The 20,125-nt window shown below is 32.1% G+C and overlaps 1 protein-coding gene and 1 pseudogene across 1 annotated transcript; both read left to right on the plus strand.

Annotated features, from left to right (window-relative positions):
- Positions 1–749: 749 nt before the first annotated feature.
- Positions 750–4,408, plus strand: LOC114175103 (annotated as a pseudogene).
- Positions 4,409–5,535: 1,127 nt separating this feature from the next.
- On the plus strand, positions 5,536–18,641 carry LOC114174959 (ornithine aminotransferase, mitochondrial). The gene is made up of 10 exons (XM_028059694.1): positions 5,536–5,817; positions 6,409–6,517; positions 6,761–6,991; positions 9,483–9,642; positions 9,744–9,799; positions 10,923–11,075; positions 12,546–12,643; positions 15,843–15,923; positions 16,867–17,100; positions 18,329–18,641. The coding sequence occupies exons 1-10, from the start codon at positions 5,675–5,677 to the stop codon at positions 18,474–18,476; spliced, it is 1,413 nt and encodes a 470-aa protein (XP_027915495.1). The 5' UTR covers positions 5,536–5,674; the 3' UTR covers positions 18,477–18,641.
- The last annotated feature ends 1,484 nt before the right edge of the window (positions 18,642–20,125 follow it).

The raw sequence follows: 20,125 nt of genomic DNA on the forward strand, positions 1-20,125 counted from the left end.
TTCATGATCATTTTTGCAGCCTTCCTAGCTTCCCTCTGACGGCTAGGGTTTCTATGACCTTTCCCTTCCATACCAAAAAGAATTTTGACAAAAAGAAAGTTTAATTTGGTTCTACAAACGTTCAAACCCATTACCATGCTAATATCAAATCAATGCACAACCATTCAACCAATTCATGTTTTGTGATAAATCCTATAATTCTAAGATTATATTATCACTCACCGTGATCAAGCATATTATTAAAATAATGATCAATTAAATAACACACAATTTGACATACATAGGACTAAAACCCAAGTCCTTTCAACATAACTAAGTATTCTCAACCATGTGACCTAGTACTATTCCATGTCACATCAATTAACATTTAATGGCATAATAGCTCCCACTACTCGCATTTATTAATTAATTAAATTTCAGGGGTCTTACACCCACTAGGTGATGCGAGCTAACTTGGCTCATTTTGGGACTTTTGTGATTTCTAGGCTATTTCTGATCGGTGGAAAAAGGGACTTTTAGCCATGGTTGAATATTGCATTTCATAAACCATTGGTTTCTGCAATAGTTTAAGGTAGTTGGGTAAATAATGGTATGGATATATTTTGGGGTTTGGAAAGGATTGGGATGTTACGTCTAGGACTAATGGATGCATGAATTCCCGTAAGGAAACTGTACTTACGCACTTAATTATGTATTAGACATCATTGGAAGCATGATTGAATTGTTGGATTATGTGAATAGCTAGAGAGATGGAGTTGGGGATTTATGAGGTCTTCGCAGGTGTAGGGAAAATTTTGAGTTGTCCAGAATTGCAAGCACTGCTTGGCAGCACATTATTTGCCGCTAGGCGCCAGTACAAATTGATAGTGTGTGGCTGTGAGGTGCAAAACAATGTTAAGGACTTTGTGGTGTCATTTTGTTTAATGAGAGTGGATTAAGGAATATTGGACAGAGGTTGAGGGAGAGTAAAAGTATATAGATTAAGTGTGAGAAGTGATTTTTGGGGTAATTTGTGATTGGGTAGTCTGTAATGTGGAAGGCAGTGTATGACAGGTTCACAATACTAAGACTAAGGGACAAGGGGGAGCCACGGCTCCCCCAACCGTTTTTGTTTTCATTTTTTTATATATATATATAAAAATAATATTTAAAAATTATTACTCTATTTATATTAATTAATTTTTATTTTATTTTATTTTCTATATATTTAAAAAAATATATTTATATATTACTACTTTATTTATATATTATTACTTTATTTATATATTATTATTTTATTTATATATTATTACCTTAATTTAGTTTAAAAAATCTGTTTTAAAATTTAAAAATCACGTTTTGTTCTCTATTATAATTTTTTATACTTTTCTATTTGGTTTCTCTCTTCCGTGCCTCCATCTCTTTCTCCCCTTTTATTTCCATCTCAATTTTCACCATCAATTCCTTATTATTTTCAAAATCAAATTGTACTACGGCAAAATTGAAGAGTTAAGGAATATTTTGAACCGAACAATTTCTTCTTTTGAGTAAGTTCATCTTTTCCTTTTTATTTTTGAAGCAATATGTTTTCCTCTTGTATGTGGCTTTTCTACGCTCTAGGCATATATCTATCTGTTAGAGATCATAAAATCATGCTTTAATTGTTGATCAAACTCTTCTCTGTGTAGATAGAGCTATTTTAAGCTTTAAAGTTGTGTAAGGGAAGAATAAGATTAGGAATCTACTCTAAGGTAAGGGAAGCTAATCATTTAGAAGTTATTAGTTTTCTTAAAATATTGAGTCTTGCTTTTAAGATTTAATTTGGGGTATTCATAATTTTATCTTTTTGTAAATAGGTGAGAGGTGAAAAATTTATATTAGAAAAATTATGATAAAGAGTAAAAGAATTGATTCTTTTTTCAAGAGGAAGGCTTGTGATGAAGATGAAAAAAATGCATCTACATCATCTAAAATTGAGAAACTTCATGAGAATCCAAATATTGAAGAAAATGAAAAACAACTCTCTAAGGTTCCTAAAGTTACACATAATGAATTTGAAAATACTTTAGAACGTGATCTGGGAAAGCGTATTCAAATTTGGCAATACCCACCAAATCAAATTGATGAGGTACGAAGGGCTTATCTAAAATGGGGTCCATATCAAATGCGTCTAGAAAATTATCCATTTTCTGGTAAAGATGATCATCCAAGAAGATTTCAGTACACATGGTTTAGCTTATTTCCTTCATGGTCAGAGTATTCGCCATTAAAAGATGCTGCATATTACTTACCATGCTATCTTTTTAGTAAAAAACCAAGCGGACGACCTGGCTCAAATGTTTTCATTGTTACAGGTAATTGAGTTTATTTTCATTGAATTCTAATTGGCAATAAGTTTATTGTCATCAACATGTTTTAACTTTTTGAATGTTATTTTATAGGTTTTAAAAATTGGAGAAAAGTTAATAATGGAAAAAATTGTGCTTTCCTTAAACACATTGGGAAGGATCCTTGTTCACCACACAATATTGCAGTGTCTGCTTGTCAAGACTTGTTAAATCAAAATTGTCACATTAGGAATGTTTTGGAAGTGCAAAGCTCAGATCAAATTATGAAGAATCGGTTACGTCTCAAGACTTCAATCGACACAGTTCGTTTTTTATCACTTCAAGCTTGTGCTTTTAGAGGTCATGATGAAAGTACTGAATCGAGGAACCAAGGTAATTTTCTTGAGATGATAAAACTCATAGCATCATACAATGATGAAGTTGCAAAAGTTGTGTTGGAAAATGCTCCATTCAATTCCAAATATACTTCACCCAAAATTCAAAAGGAGTTATTGAATATTCTTTCTAGTAAAGTGAAAAATCATATTCGTGAGGAAATTGGGGATTCCAAGTTTTGTATAGTTGTTGATGAAGCTCGTGATGAATCAAAAAAAGAGCAAATGGCTCTTGTTTTGAGATTTGTTGATAAAAATGGTTTTATTCAAGAGCGATTTTTTGATATTGTGCATGTTAAAGACACTGCAGCAATAACTTTGAAGAATGAATTGTGTGTTGTACTATCTTGACATAATCTTAATGTTTCTAATATCCGTGGTCAAGGGTATGATGGTGCTAGCAATATGAGAGGAGAATGGTATGGATTACAAGCATTATTTTTGACTGATTGTCCTTATGCATATTATGTTCATTGTTTTGCTCATCGGTTACAACTTGCCTTGGTTGCTGCATCAAGAGAAGTTATTCCAATTCATCAATTCTTTTCAAAATTGACTTTCATTGTCAATATTGTTTGCTCTTCTAGTAAACGTCATGATGAGTTACAGGCTGCCAAGTTAGATGAAATTGCATATTTGTTAGAAATTGATGAGCTTGAAAAGGGTAAAGGAGCAAATCAAATTGGTACTTTAAAACGAGCTGGAGATACCCGTTGGAGCTCCCATTTCTCTTCTATTTGTAGCTTGATCAATATGTATGATGCAACTTGTTTAGTTCTAGAAAAAATTACTGTTGATGGATCTACTTATTCACAACGTGGTGATGCTGATAATGCTTACAAAAGCTTGACCTCATTTGAGTTTATACTGATCTTGTATTTGATGAGAGAAATTATGGGGATAACAGATGTTCTTTGTCAAGCATTACAACAACAATCTCAGGATATAGTTAATGTTATGCGTCTAGTTTGTTCTACAAAAGGACTTATTCAAAACTTGAGAGAAAATGGTTGGGATAAGTTATTAAAAAATGTGACTTCTTTTTGTGAAAAACATGATATTGAGGTGCCTAATTTTGGGGCTTCTTATGTAGCAAGGCAAGGACGCTCTCGTCACCAAAAGGATTATATTACAGTGGAGAATTATTTTAAAGTTGAAATATTCTTTGTTACCATTGATAAGCAATTACAAGAGTTAAATAGTAGATTTAATGACCAAGCAATGGAGTTATTAATTCTAAGCTCTGCTTTGAATCCTAAGGATGCTTATAAAGCTTTTAATATTGATAAAATTTGCACTCTTGTGGAAAAATATTATCCCATGGATTTCAATGAGCAAGAGAAGATTAATTTGAATTTTCAACTTCAACATTTCATTATTGATGCTCGTCAAGATTCAAATTTGAAGAATTTATCAACAATGCAAGAGTTATGTACATGTTTGCCAACAACAAAAAAGTCTGAAGTTTACTACTTGATAGATAGATTACTTCGTCTTATCATGACTCTTCCAGTTTCTATAGCTACAATTGAAAGATCTTTTTCTGCAATGAAAATAATCAAGAACAAGTTGAGAAATAAGATGGAGGCTGAATTTTTAGCAAGCACTATGATAATCTATATTGAAAGGGATATTGCAACTAGCTTCAGCTCTGATTCAATTATTGAAGATTTTAAGTCATTGAAAGAGCGTAAAGGAGCACTCTGAATAAAGGTAACTTTTGTTGTTTTTTTTATATTATTGTTGATGATAAACTTTATGTTACTCTTTCATATATATATTATTGTTATATTGTTTAGATTCTATTGTCATGAATGCTTATTTTGAATAAAAAAAACGATGTAAAAAAATTAATTTTTTTTAATTAAAAATTATTATTTTTTAATTAAAAAAATTATATATAACAAATATAATTTGGCACCCCTATAATTTTTGGTCTAGTTCCGCCACTGGCTGACACCAAATCGAAAACGAGGTTACTAAGATGAACCCTAGTTGGAACCACTGCAATAAAACTAGAGAAGAGAAAGTATGAGTTGAGGACCAACTTACGTCCAAGCCCTAGTAGAGCCTCTGAAAAGAAATAAAAGAGAAGTGAGGAAGGAAACTGTCTTGCAAAATGGAGGCAGAATGGAAAACCAAGAGGCTGGAAGGGGTCTTGAGACACCCTATGGACTAGCCTTAGGCCCAACAGATAAGACTAGACCCTTAAACATTAGGAACAGAAAAAGTGAGCCTTACACTTTTCTTATTAAATATTAATAAAATATTGTGATGAAAAAAGTTTTGAAGCTCTAGATGATTTAAATTAAAGTTAATGACTAGGAAAGAAAATTTAGTTATAAATTTATTTAGTAATCGATGTTTAGTAAAATAAGAAAGAAAAATAAGATGATTTGATTTGAAAACAATAAGTTATTTATTTATTTCAACTATAATCATGTTACTATTTATTTTCATTTTTTTTACTTTCTACACCAAAATTATTATTAAGTAATTTATTTTTTCAAAACCTTACAACACAAAAAAAAATATTACTACAATAATTTTCATCATTTTAATTTATCTTTATTTTTTCCATCGTTTATTTTAAAAGAATCAGAAAACAACAACAACAACAAAACATGAATTCACTCAAAAATTGAATTCAAACTAATATTCTATTAAGGGACAAAAAAACAAAGGTCAGAATTCGGCTAAAATTCTAACCTATTTTAAAACCGTGCGGTCTATTTAACTAAAGTGCAGAGTGTGTGTTGGAAAAAAAAAGGGAACCGTGCCAGCATTTCCGTTAGTTATTATTATATATTAAAATGTTTTCCTATTTCGTATCTTTTTCACTCCTAGGCGCATCATAAGCACACGCCAAATAAATAAAAACAAGTTGGGTGAACATTGTTAACCCAGTAGTACTTTCATATTATTAAGATTTGCTTGAATCAGAGGAATTTGGGAAACCTTTGTATCTCATCAATGGCTGCAACGAGACCGGTGCAATGTTTGCTACGAAAGATTTGCAAGGGAAGCAGGAGTTTTGGGGTTGCCACTGAAGTTAATGCTTCTTCCTCTTCTTCTCAGACGATCATGAACAAGGAATATGAACACAGTGCTCACAAGTACGTTTCTCTTTCTTTTCGTCTTTCAATGTACTCCACATGTTGCTACGCCCCAAAGGCGAGATTTTTACTTCTGGGCTTGTCTTAGTTTCTCTTCTTCTCTATAACTTCTAATCTGATGATATTATCCCACTCGGATCAGGTTAAATCTCCGTAGGTTGAATGAATGATATAAGTTTTTTAGTCGTTCGTTATAAAAAGAAATCATAAAACTAATCATGAGTGGTAATCTGAAAGTGTGATTAAAAAAATTGTACTTCAAGGTAATCACGTTGTTTAGTCTGTTTTTTCATCACCTAAGCTTAAAGTAGTACCTGCAGAACTCTGACAACATTGCAGAAAAAATGAATTTGGGTCTTTTTGAACTCTTTTATGTCCCGAGTTTCCTTAAAACATTCTCAATTAATAAACAGTCTCAGTTGCTATTTCTTGGCTGTCAACTTATCTGGTTGGTATTGAGCATAGCTTCCTTTTGGGTGCTTGCTTAAGTATCTTTTCTTTTCACAAATTTTGAGTTCCATAGATTGTTCAGGGGTTTAATTAATTTATTTTGGTGTAATATTGAACTGATAGTTCCTGTTTCAAATGCAGTTACCATCCACTTCCGATTGTATTTTCTCAAGCAAAGGGAACCTCTGTTTGGGATCCAGAGGGAAAAAAATATCTAGATTTTCTAGCTGGTTATTCTGCTGTTAATCAGGTACAATCGACTGGATCTTAGTATTCACAATTCTCCGGATCTTAATTTTTCTACAGAATGGTGCTGTAATGAATAATTATTCTTATGTTCCTCCTTTTTGCTTCCTTTATGGAATGAGTCTATTAACTCTTACCGGATCCCTTGTACTGTTGCTACTACTTTTTCTTTTGTTATTCCTCTATTTTTGGGAAAATAACTAGTATAGATGTTCTAATAACATAAGTGCTTTTTATTTTCCCTTAGGGACACTGCCATCCTGAAATCCTGAAAGCATTACAAGAACAGGTAGAAAGGCTGACCGTGAGCTCTCGAGCCTTCTATAATGATCGTTTTCCAGTCTTTGCAGAGTACGTGACAGCCATGTTTGGTTATGATATGGTACTTCCTATGAATACTGGTGCTGAAGGTGTGGAAACAGCTATGAAATTAGCACGAAAGTGGGGTTATGAAAAGAAAAGAATTCCCAAAGATGAGGTATTTATATGAGATTATGCATGCTAATAGTTGTGATATCATATGTTACAATTTTGCAAAATTTTAGGATCCAACTACTGCATCTTTACATTATATGGGCCATAGGTAGTGATTCAATAATCATAATTATTTTTAGTGGTAAATTGTACTAAACTCTTATAATTTACATGTCTGTACTGTAATGTAACAGTTTAGACGTTCTCAAATGTATTTACCATACCATTTGCGGCCATGTTGTAGGTTGTGTATCTTAAAATAGATAAACAGTTGCTCAATTCTCATAGCTGTAGTATGGAAAATAAAATTATCTAAAGATACATAACATTGAATCCAGCATACATGACAAATGTAATTACCGAGTATAATTTCTCTTTTGTCTCGGTAATACTTAGGCATTTGTTGATGTGAACACCGACAAAAATTTAAAGGAAAACATTCTAATTATGACTGATGAGATTGTTACGGTATAAAAAGAAGAAGTTAGTCAGTTAGAATACTGATGAGTTAGTTAAATACTTGTGGTGTTAGTTAGATATAAATAGGGGGAAGAAGGATAGGAGAAGGGAAGGATGTTCATTTTGTAGATTGAGCATTAGCTCTTTTCAAAAGGACAGAAATCCTTTTGAAGGTAAATCCTTGGGGGAGAGATTGTTCTCCTATTCCTTGTTCTTTTCATTCTACACAATAAAAACACTTTACTTTAATCCTCTTTTCAATTCTTTGTTCCTGAGTAATTGGTGCTGGTGCAATCTGTTGGATCTTCGAGGGAGAGCTAGTGTTAGAGATGGAGGTAGCACAAATTTGGGCCATGGGGAAATTGCCAGAGTTCCTCGCGGCAGATCATGGCTGGATTGCTATAGTTGGAAAAGATCTGAGGTGCAAGAAATTCATTTATTCCATTAGCTGTAATATGCATTCATGACCAGGAGGGCGGCATTGCTATGGTTCTATCATTGGTGCTAAGATGACCCAGATTCATATTGGGAATCATTGTCCACAACTTTGATAAAAAGATTCAAAGATAATTATGGTAGTCACTCTTTCAAATATTGGCTGCCATTCAAAAAGAGCAAATTGAGATAGAAACTTGCAGCAAAAAAATGGAAACTTCCACAGTGTTTTTGAAAGAGAAACTCATGTTGCACAAGATATTGAATGATGAGCATCCACAATTGACTAGGTAAAAGAAAAACAACATGGAGTGAAGGGGGTCAAGATGCATTGAAGCAGAGGCTAGTTCTTGGACAAGAAAGGTAGGACTACCCACCTTTGATGGGAGCATAGAAGGGGAAACGGATTTGAAGAGTGGCAATTTTAAGTGAGATGGAAATGAATTGCAATTCTTGAAATAAAATAAGTAGAAGTAAAGATGGTTCAATAATCAAGAATCACACCCCTTGAAGTGCTGAAAAATCCAAAAATGAAGTGAAATTAGCTAGAGAAACAAAGATTATGATTGTGGAAGAAGTTGATGCATCAATAAAGAGAGTGAATATCAGTTTCTTGAAAACCCAATTGTAGAATTAATCAAAAAGGAAGTTGAAGGTAGACACTACCATGTATTATTTACTTTCAAAATTCAAATTAAAATTCTCTGTTGGATTCAACCATGATAACTTGTTGGGTGAGCCTTTAGAAACTTTATTGCATTATGGATGATAACTTAGCAATTGAGTCAATGAAAGGAAGGCTTAGAGGAAGTCATAGTGCATCATGTTATTAGAGTCTTGCCTCGTCTCGACCACTGCCCAAGCCACCAAACCTGTGAGTGCATGCTGTGACAGTGTGTTTCCATTCATATTGAAATAAAGCATTGTGAAGATCATGGTGATGAAGATGACCATGGGATCTAGCTTTCACATTCCAACCTTGAGGACAAGGTTTAATTTTAGGAAGGGTGTAATGTAAGGGTATAAGCAGAAGGAGAAGTTAGTTAAGCTAAATATAGTATTAATGAGTTAGCTAGTTACTTGTGTTGATTAGATATACATAGGGGAAGAAGGATAGGAGAATGACACGATGTTCATTTTGCAGACTGAGTAGCTCTTTTTAAAAGGAGAAATCTTTTTGTGAAGGGGGAAACCCTTGGAGGAGAGAGTTCTCTCCTATTTCTTGTTCTTTTCATTCTGTTCAATAAAAATCTTTCTTTTATTTTTCTTTTCAATTCTTGGTTTCAAACAAAGATGTATAATTCTTTACAGCTAAATATATGGTATTCTTCCAGTACAAAGAGAAGATGTAGGAAATTTATTTTGTCATCCTCTTTTCTGTTTAATATGATGTAGAAAGTTTATCAATTCATGTTTAGTTTTTTCTACTATTGTTGTGTGGTGATAAGGTCAGTAATTCACTATTCAATTTTAGAGCCTGAAAGATATTTTGCTGTAGTTGAGCACAGCCATCTGCTATGCTATTTCCATTGTACTTTTTATGAGAATCTGTTCAATAGTTTTATGAAATGAGTCGTTTTACTGATGGACATTTGTTTCAGGCTATTATTGTCTCATGTTGTGGCTGCTTCAATGGTCGTACATTAGGGGTCATATCTATGAGCTGTGATAATGAAGCTACCCGTGGTTTTGGTCCTTTATTACCTGGCCATGTTAAAGTTGATTTTGGTGATGCTGATGCCCTTGAAAGAATTTTTAAAGGTTCTGCTCTGTGCTGTATACTTATTCCTTCTCATTAGTAGTTTGCTTTATCATGAGAGATCTGTGAAGTTTATTATTTGAATTTTCTCAATGAACTGCAGAAAAAGGAGAACGCATAGCTGCATTTATTTTAGAACCTATCCAAGGTGAAGCTGGGGTAAGTTTTTTTAAAGTGCATATTTAATGAGCTTGGTATCAGACGCCTTGATTGAATTGATATGCTAAGGAAGTTGCTATATACTCGTATCTTTCTCTAATCTATTTACATTAGTACTTACAAAAAAGACATGATATGTTTTTGTCACAGATATGTATTGATTACATTAAACAGGAAGATATGATATAATTTGATGGGGAATTTCTTACCAAATATTTCCTATAACTAAATATTGATTTTGTTCTTATTATTCTATCTCTTCTTTATTATAAGAATAATTGCTTGTGTACCTAAGGCACGAAATTCATTATATTCCTTTTTAGTTTCTCTATTCTCCACATGTTACTAGAGCAGTACCATCCTGTATTATATGTTCTGTTACTAATCCTTTTAATGGTTTTCAATTAGATTTTTTTCCCCTGTACCCCAAAACAAAAATGAATTTTACTTTTATATCTTAAATTATTTAATTACAATCAATAATTGAAACTTAATTTGAGTGTTCATTATTCAAATTGTAATCCTATTGCATACTTGTATCCTTCAAACAACACAATACAAAAGTTGTATCATTTAAATTATAGTTCTTTTAATTTTAATTCTAATGAAATAACTTTAATATTTTACACATTATATAAAAAATTTGTAAACAAGCTACTTATGGAAGAAGCAATGTGAACTGACATTTTTCTACATCGTGAGTGATTATGCTTTCTTTTTGACTGTCCGTGATAACATCTGTCTCCCAAAATTGATTGAGTTTGTTTCTTAAATTATCCAATCAATGTATGTGTATATATCATATGTATGTAATGAGACTGAATAAGAGAAATTATTTTCTTCTAATTCTGAGACTGTTTTTTATAACCAGACCTAATATTTTATTTTTTATTTTATTAATCTTTCAACTAGTTTTATTCTATATATGTTGTGAAAAATATGTACTATGTATTGCCTGTTCAAATTCTTTAAATTTATGGAAAACTTATCTGGTACCCTAATACATCTCATCCTGTAGAATGGCTATAACATTCTGCAGACTTCTTTTTTTTTTTTATATATATTCTTTCTTCTCAAAATATACTTCTACATTCTTCTAATGTATGATATTTTTGTTTTAAAGATAATAATTCCTCCAGATGGTTATTTAAAAGCTGTTAGAGATCTTTGCTCCAAATATAATATCTTGATGATTGCTGACGAAATACAATCTGGGTTAGGAAGAACAGGGAAGATGCTGGCTTGTGAATGGGAAGAAGTTCGCCCAGATGTTGTGGTTAGTTCAAAATCAGATTTACTTTGTGTCTACTTTATATCTATTGATTCATTCCGAAAACAATGATATAAACATTATTTTGTCATCATAAGGTTCACAAAATCTATAGGCAACTCTTGTTGCAAATTTGGCTATCACCCTTAAATAATCTGGGTCCAGGAACTCCACCAATAGTTTCATACCTGGTTCCAAGTACAGTAAGTTAGGTCCAAGAATGTCTTTGTAAGATCTCAGTAATGAATTATGGACTCAGTTTGAAATTGAAATTGAAATTGGCAAGAAAATAACATCTTTATTCCAATAGATTCTTATGTCATTCTTTGGAATGCTGTTTTTTTTTCTTTGACTGATAAATCAGATGATATCATGTTTGGATCAGTTTCTCATCGATTTCAGTAAAAGAAATTACTTTATGACAATCCTTTGGATATATTCTATTAGTTAAAATCTATATAGGGTTTCCTTCTATTTTGTATAAATATATATTGTTAAAGATTTTCAAAATTCATAAAAGGTTGCATCCTTTTGTGTCACGTTGTAATGAAAAGATGCGACTCTTCACCAAGAGTTAAGAGATGTGACTTTTTGCTAAGACTCACAAATGTAACTTTTCACCAAGAGTGACGAGGTGCACAACTTTGAAAGTTTAAAGCTCTTACTAAAAGTCTTGAGTTGATCTATAAATGAAATCAATCTTCATGCAGAAAAACAAAACAATAGGAAGTACAAAACTCGCTAGATTATTTGCATTCAGGTCATTCCTTTATACTCTTACATGTGGAGAAAAGTAATGGAACTATTATTCCATAAACTACCACTGACGATATGCTTGATTTTGAGCACTCAAACTATATCAAGTAACTACATTGTATAAAGAAGGATATTGGTTATGCATCTTATTACATATATTTTCTTTAGAGATTGGTGAGGAAAAATTAAACTTATTAGTGAGTTTGGATGGGTAATTTATTCTTATCCAATTTTTTCTTTCTTTATATCCTCTTTCACTTATAGAGTAAGAATGAGAATGTATTGAATTTCGTGTCAACGATTCTCATTTTCTATTTGCATCTCCAAAACTTCATTAATCATTTCTCTTAAAGGGAATTTGCCAAGACATCTCTTTGCATATAATTTCTGTAGGGATTGGTGGTGAAATCAAACATAAACACATGCCTTGGAGACTTGTGCCTTCTCTCTTCTTAGTTGTAGAAGTAGAACCCTCACAATCAGTTCTACCAACATATGTTTTATAATGTGTGTGGTTGAACTGTTAATAGAAGCTGTGTGAGCTGCATTCAACCACCTTCCACTTGAAAGACTTGTCCACTCAATTTTATATTTTTATCAAGAAAATGGGAAATATATAGCCTCTCTGCAAAGTGCAAACTTTTATTTTTATTTTTTCTGAGGTTGTATTCCTTTTTAATAGCACCATGCATGACTCTTTATAACTGTCCTTTTACTTAGGTACTCGGTAAAGCACTGGGTGGAGGTGTTATACCAGTTAGTGCAGTTCTTGCAGACAAAGATGTGATGCTTTGTATACAACCTGGACAACATGGAAGGTTCGTTTTATTATAAACTTATGATTCATTGTAATTTGCTTTGTATAATATTTCATTGCCTATTGTTGTCAAACTTATGAGGTTATGCTGGACATCTGTTTTGAACTTTTCATCCTTAAAATCCCTTTATTAGTCTGATCACGTGAAGAGACTGAACTCTCTCTTGTGTAGGAACTTGGGATCATATAGTATATAGTTAATTTGATTTTGGGTTAGGGGTGCTAGTTCTATTCATGTTTGTGGTGCTAGCATAGACAAAAATTTATATTTAAGAAATCTAGGACACTTCCTAGTCATATTACTGACTAACTACTACACTAATTGACCCTAAGTAACTAACTAACCATGGTGAAAAGTATGTAGTTGGATAAAAAATGAAATTCCTCAAGGTTCCATTTCATGAAGCATATTTGATGTAATGCTTAATTTACCAAAATTTCTCTTTTACACCATTAACAATAGCAAAATGGTTAGTTTGGAGAGCCTACCCTCAGAGACTAGTTAAAAGGGGGGAGAAGAAAGTACATGAATACTCCACCAAATGGTGAAGTTGATCATCTCAAAACTCAATTGACTGCCAAATGATTACTCAATCTTTGAACTCAAGTACAATGATACTTTCTCTCTGATGGTCAAAATTACTACAATTAGACTTTTCCTTTCCATTACAATGATTAGTCATTCATCGCTTCATCAATTATATATTAAGAATGTTTTTCTGCATGGTGATCTAGAAGAGGTCTGCATGGAGCAACCTACTGGATTTGTTGCTCAACAGGAGTCTAGTCTAATTTGTGAACTACGTTTATAAGATATTGTATTTTCATTGGAGGAAATATTATCACTTGGAAAAGCAAGAAAAAAAATGTTGTTGTCTATGCTTATGTGAGTATAGGGCAATGACATTTCTCACTTGTGAGTTTGTATGGGTAAAAGAATTCCTCTAAGAATTAGATTTTTTAAGATCTAGGCAATGAAGACATATTGTGATAACCAAGTTGCTCTCCACATTGCTTCCAATCCAGAGTTCCATGAGACAACTAAATACATAGAAATCAACTATCATTTTATTTGGGAAAAGTTGTTGTCCAAAGGAATATGTATTAAGCTTTTCGGATCCAATGATCAACTTGCAAATGTGTTAACAAAATTCTTGAAAGGACCTCAAATTGAATTTATTTGTTCCAAACTTGGCACATACAATTTTTATGCTCCAACTTGAAGGGGGTTTTAGAATAGGTCAACTTAAATAGACTTTATTCAAAAGCTTCCATGACCAATTTAGAGCATCTCCTATCAATGCCATTCAAACTTTAGATAAGTTCTCCTCCTTATGTATTCTTAAGGCCTGCGTAATACTAATATGAATTAATCAACCACAAATAGGCATTGTTCTTCCAATCCAATAGTGGATTCATTTTCATAACACTACAACTCCAAGATCAAATCTTTTCTATCACATAATTAAAACCTGGGAGAGGATACAAAAAAAGTACTTATTGATTGTAATGAAGAAGAGATATAGAAATAAAGAACAAAATCAATAATTACCAATGGGAAATATTTGCTACGATATTTCCTTATTTGATTTAATCAATTCATATTATGAGTTAAGCTTGTTATAGATTTTAGGAATGCAGATCCCTTGAAAGAATTAGTGAGCATGACTACTAGTTGGATGTTGGTGATGACAAAGTAAATGATGCAAAGCTTTATTTAACAATTTGGTGCATGTGTATGAAGATGGCATGCTTAGGAATTGGCAACCGTTGTTGGCCACGAGTTAGACAATGATTGATTGCTAGAGAAGGGAGACTTTGATCGATAGGTCCTACTAGAGGTTAACAACTAATGGAGAACAAAAACTAGTTGAGGGCATGACTATTGACTGAGAGAAAAATTATGCTTGAGGGAACAACCGCTGGCAAAGAGCAAAAATTCTTTAAGAGCAATGGAGGTTGCCTGAGACAAAAACAAAATGCTTGGAGGGCATGAGGACTTCTGAAAAGTAAAGATGCTTTGAGAGCACACACAATTGTTGGGAGATCAAAAGTACTCAAAGGGCAAAGATGACAGCCAATGAGCAAGAATGTTTGAAGGTACATTGATTGTTGGGAAGCAAAAGAGCTATGGGGGGTGTGATATAACTATTAGGGAGCATAAGTGCTTGGAGGATGCGATGGTTATCAAAGAGTAAATGCTAAGGCTGGTGCCTTTATGGAAAATGTCATGGCCTAATTGCAAATAGCAAATTAGTAACAAAATAGGTCAAAGAGGATGGTATTACTCTGATACCATAGTGAAAGGATTTCTTATAACTGTTTTTATATACACATTTGAGTATTCTTATTTTGTAATAAAGAAGAGATACAACAATAAGGAACATCATCCATAATTAACAATGAATTATTTACCAAGATATTTCCCTATTTCATCTAATCAAAATCATATTTCAATATATAATATAATCAAATCATATCTTTAACACTGATAGACCAAAAGAATTTGACAATGTCCTTGGATATTGAAGAGATCCTGGACTCTCCTTATTCATAACGCTACCTCTCCAAAGCTTTGACTCATTGAGTAACTCTAACTAACCAATGACTAATTAACCAAGGCCCTCAACTAATAGATGTGTCAGTAGATGTTGCATGGTGCATCAATTGTCGCTCTTACTTAGAAAGAGTTGCGCTTTGATTATCAGCTATAACTTTTGGCTTAGTGGTAAGTGCTTAATCCAACAATTGATGCCAAAACCAAAGTCACGAGTTCAATTTGCATTAGGTTATTTGTTGAAGGGTGATTGCTCATAAGTTACATCAATTGTCCTATGGTGTAAGTCAGGTCGGGTTGTTATGCTCTTAAGTAGAAAAAGTTGCAACCTGACTATCAAATACAACTTTTGGTCTAGTAAGTGCTTGATTCAAAAGTGGTAAGCCACTAAAACACTTGGGGAACACACCCTCTAGGTTAACAAACTAATTCAGCAGCCCTCGGTTACATTTTAGAACTTTCAATTGCTATATATGTTTTAAAGTTTTTCATGCTTGAGCTTTCATGAAATTTTTCTTTCCGTTTTGCATTTATTTCTTTCCATGTACTCAGAAAACAAATTTATTTATTGCAATACATTTCAATGTTATTAAAATATGAAACCTAAAAATATAATGCTGAACTTCTCTGTTATTTTTCACAGCACTTTTGGTGGAAATCCGTTGGCCAGTGCAGTTGCAATTGCCTCACTAGAAGTGATAAAAAATGAAAAACTAGTTGAGAGGTATCAAATGCTTTGCAAAGTCATATTGTCAATGCATACTTGTTATAATACAGACTTGAATAAAAAATATTGACATGTATTTTCTTTTTCTTTTTCATTTGATCTAGCATCATCAGAATGTGGAATAAGAGCTTCAGTAGTCAATACTAGGTCCTGGGATTTGGTAGTTGAATGACTATATAGAATACAATCTTGTTCTTGTCTTGGGGTATACATGATTGAGATTTTTTTTTTTTCATGTTTCTTGTACCTTTTTGAAAATGTTACATATAAATCCCAGTAAGTTTTAGAAGTTGAATAACTATTTAGGTTATCCTGTGTTGGGGACATATATTCATCCAATTCCAATATCTTTAATATTTGCACTTCTTACAATAACTAATCTTGTTTCAGATCTTATTTTTCTCACCCTTCCTGAAAAAGTAAACACAACTTTTCAAACCTGGCTCATTATTGGTATTTTCAGTGGTTTATTTTTCTAATTTCACACCATCAATAAGTTTCAGACCATGTTTAAAATTTCATAAGAAAATCATATTATAATTTTTTTTTTTTTTTTTTTGAATCACAAGTTACATGAGCGTGTGAAAAAGAATGGTCATTGAAGGTACTATATAGTGCAACAAATTTTGGGGATCCTGATGTTAAACTTATTTGCTTAGAAAATTTAAACGTAGGGAATTAGTAGTTCTTTCTGATGCTCTTTAACTTTCTACTCAGTCCCTCACCCGTTACAGAGCTTATGCTCATCAAATTATTTTCTAAATTATTTTATTTGGTTTTCATTTCTCATCATTGAATGTTTTCTAGCTGTGTTCAAACTTTTAAGTTTCCAAGTTTCACTAAATGCTTTATTAATTTGATTCTTTATTCTCTCTACCGTGAATTTCCCTTTGAGAAATTAATATATAAAATCTGCAATTGATGTATTACTATTGAACAGATCTATCCAAATGGGAGAGAAGCTCATGGGTCAGCTTCTTAAGATTCAACAGCAATACCCAGATTATGTGAAGGAGGTACGGGGAAGAGGATTATTCATTGGAGTTGAGTTCAGAAGAAAAAATTTGTTCCCTGCATCGGTGTATGAGCTTAGTGAAAAATTGAAGGAAAGAGCTGTGCTTGCCAAGCCAACACATGAAACAATAATCCGCTTTACTCCCCCACTTTGCATAAGGTAAGTTATGAAAGCAATAGAGTATGTCTTTATACCAAGTTATCATTATAGTTTGACAAATAGTTAAAGTACTACCTCTGGGATTTCGTTTGTTGTTATTGGAACAATTATTGAAGATGAAGAGTGGATTCTAGCATAATCCAAATATTACTGAAGCCAGACTGCGGTAAATTAATGTAAGACTCAAAAAATAAAGAAAAAGAGAACAATATATTTCAAGAACTTGAACAGGTTAGATTGCTTTTGTCTTCTCCAGTATTGTATTCGTAAAAAATTTACTGGATGACTAAGTTTTGGAGCTAACCCTAACTTGGAAACAAAGTTGCCCTTGTTAGGAGCAACTTCATAGACATCCATATGAGATGTTTCAAGAAAAGTATTAGGAATACCAATAGTAGTTTCAAATGAGATGGTTCCTATATGAAAGAAACAAAAGATTACTCAATATATTTAGAAGACTTAACTTCAAAAGAACTCTGACCCTGAAGTTGATGACTCATGTAAAAGGATTTAGTTTAAGACATTCGTGGAGGTAAAAAACTTTTGACTAGGAGGATGACAACAACGCTATCATTTTTTTATAAAAAACATAACCAATGAATATGCATTTAACAATTCAAGGATCTAACTTCCCATAGAATTGGCTTTGAATATGGATAAACACAACACATCCAAATACTTGACTATGAAGACTAGAGAGAATAATAATCAAATGGAAAGAAGGAAGACATAAACTCATTGGGACTCATCCCTCTATAACCCGAGAGGGTAATCTATTGTTAAGATGAGCAATAGTGAGGACAACCTTACACCAATAAGATTTAGGGACATATATTTGGAAAAGATGTGTTTGTGTCACCTCAAGAAGATGCTTATTTTTTTCTTTTAGCAATTCCATTTTGTTGTGATGTATCCACATATGTGAATTCTTGAGCATCATTTTCGGAAAGGTATTTAGGCATGTCATGATTTGTATATTCTCTTCCATTATTAGAATGCACACGTTTAATTGGCTTTTTCCAAATTGTGCTTTTATCATATAAAAGAATTTGAGAAATAAGATATTTCTTTCATGAGGAAAATTCCCGTAACATCATTCCTGGTCGGTCTGTATAGATTTTGGTTTAGTGTGGAAATTTTAAGCGTTATGTGAAGCATATCCATTGATAATTTATGTGATTTGGAATTTAAAGCAAAGATGTGACCAAAAGTGATGTAATGGTTGCAGTGTGGATGAGATCCAACAAGGTGCCAAGGCCCTGGCTGATGTTCTGGAAATTGATGTTCCAAAGTTGCAGAAGGAGAAGCCAAGAGAAGCTGCTCCAGTTGCCTCTAGTGCATGTGATCGTTGTGGTAGAGTCATGTATGATGATTAATCAATCACATAAAGCTATATGGTTAGCCCCTACCTTTAGTTTTCCTTTCATAACAAATTATATCACACGAACAATGCTTTGCCTTCTGCATCAAAACTACCTTCAAATATTCCATTTATTATGAAATAAAGATGTCATAGAACAGAAGGGTTCTTTCTTTCCAAATCTCTAAGTGTGGAATGAACCTGTCTCCTACAACTTCATGGTGTGTGATAGCTAGCTCTATAAATAAGGATATTTCTGATTGACCAACAAGGACAAATAAAAAATAATAATGAAATTGAATTCTTCATCAAAATTAATTTAAATTTAGAGAAAGTATGAAAGTTTCTATAAATTGGTTTATTTATAAGTTAATTTTATTTTAAAAAGATTTTCATTTTTCTAAATCTTTATACAAATGTTCATCTAATGTTACCTATAAGATAGTTTATACATACCACATAACTTTTATGTTTTATTCTTTTTTATAATAATAAATACAATTAAGTTTTGAACGAATTAATCATTAAAAGTGTTCTTGTATACTTTTTTTAAGATAGTAATTATCAATGGTTGAAATGCTTGTGAGGAATTTGGTTTCGATGCTGGATTTTCTGTATTGTGTTTTTAGGATATATAGATAGAGGTTGTTTTTAATGTTTTAAAATATACTAAAAGGAATTTTAAAGTATCAACATCAATATATTTTTAATGTTAAGCACTAAACATCACCAAACAATTTAACTCTTTTATTATAAGATTGATTTTGATGTTTTGAAATATATTAAAAAAAATTAAAAATATCAATATTAATGTATATTTAATGCTTAACATAAGTCATTCCAAAAGATCTAGCAGAGATTCTTGACACGTTTGTGAGAGTAATCATTTCTATTGGATATAATTTTTTATTCTTATAATTAAATTGATAACTAAAGATGGTGTGTACACATGTGGTGCCTTTATCATCTTTGAATCTCCTTCCGGATTTTGTTGAGAATGGTCATTCGCCGATTATAAGTTTATCATTTGGTATGATAGCTTGATTCCAACATTTTCAAAAGTTTTCTATAAAAAATTCCAAAACTTTTCGTAAGATATACAATTACCGTTTTACTCACGTGATTTTTTTTCTTTTCTTACTTTTTGATGCATTTGAAGCATAAATCAAAGCGGTGAAAGCAATAAGCCAATTCAAACTCATTACGTAGAAATCACGATACTTATAAACGTGAAGCAGTTGTTTTAGAATTGTTGCAAGGAATTGAAGTGGTTTTGTCAGTGCTTTGAATAAAAATGCGTTTGGCTAATTGTAAACGCATGTGCCAAATTAAGTCACGCAAGGAGTGTATATTTTGGATCAAATTCTTAAGGTATAATTACTCATATAGTACATAGTTTGGAGCTAGACAGTTTGGGGCTAGTGTGTCAAATAGGTATCCGGTTTTAAAAAAGTGTTAATTGTATTTCAACTTTTGAAAAAGTGTTTCAATTAGGTCTCTTTCAGACAGAATTGACTAACGCCGTTAGTCAACGTGTCACGTGTCAGTATGTGATTTTTTTCATTTTTTTTAAATTTTTTTTAAATTTTTTTCTATTTTTTTTAGAAAAAATTTAACTTTTTTTTTAATTTTTTGAAAAAATAAATAAATGTCATGTGTCAAGTC

Source organism: Vigna unguiculata, chromosome 3, assembly GCF_004118075.2.
Source record: "Vigna unguiculata cultivar IT97K-499-35 chromosome 3, ASM411807v1, whole genome shotgun sequence".
Lineage (NCBI taxonomy): Eukaryota > Viridiplantae > Streptophyta > Magnoliopsida > Fabales > Fabaceae > Vigna > Vigna unguiculata.

Coding starts and splice junctions, on each gene's coding strand:
- LOC114174959 (XM_028059694.1), top strand. CDS start 5,675: ATGGCTGCAACGAGACCGGTGCAATGTTTGCTACGAAAGATTTGCAAG. Junction 11,076..12,545: donor AAGTTCGCCCAGATGTTGTG/GTTAGTTCAAAA, acceptor CCTTTTACTTAG/GTACTCGGTAAAGCACTGGG. Junction 12,644..15,842: donor CAACCTGGACAACATGGAAG/GTTCGTTTTATT, acceptor TATTTTTCACAG/CACTTTTGGTGGAAATCCGT.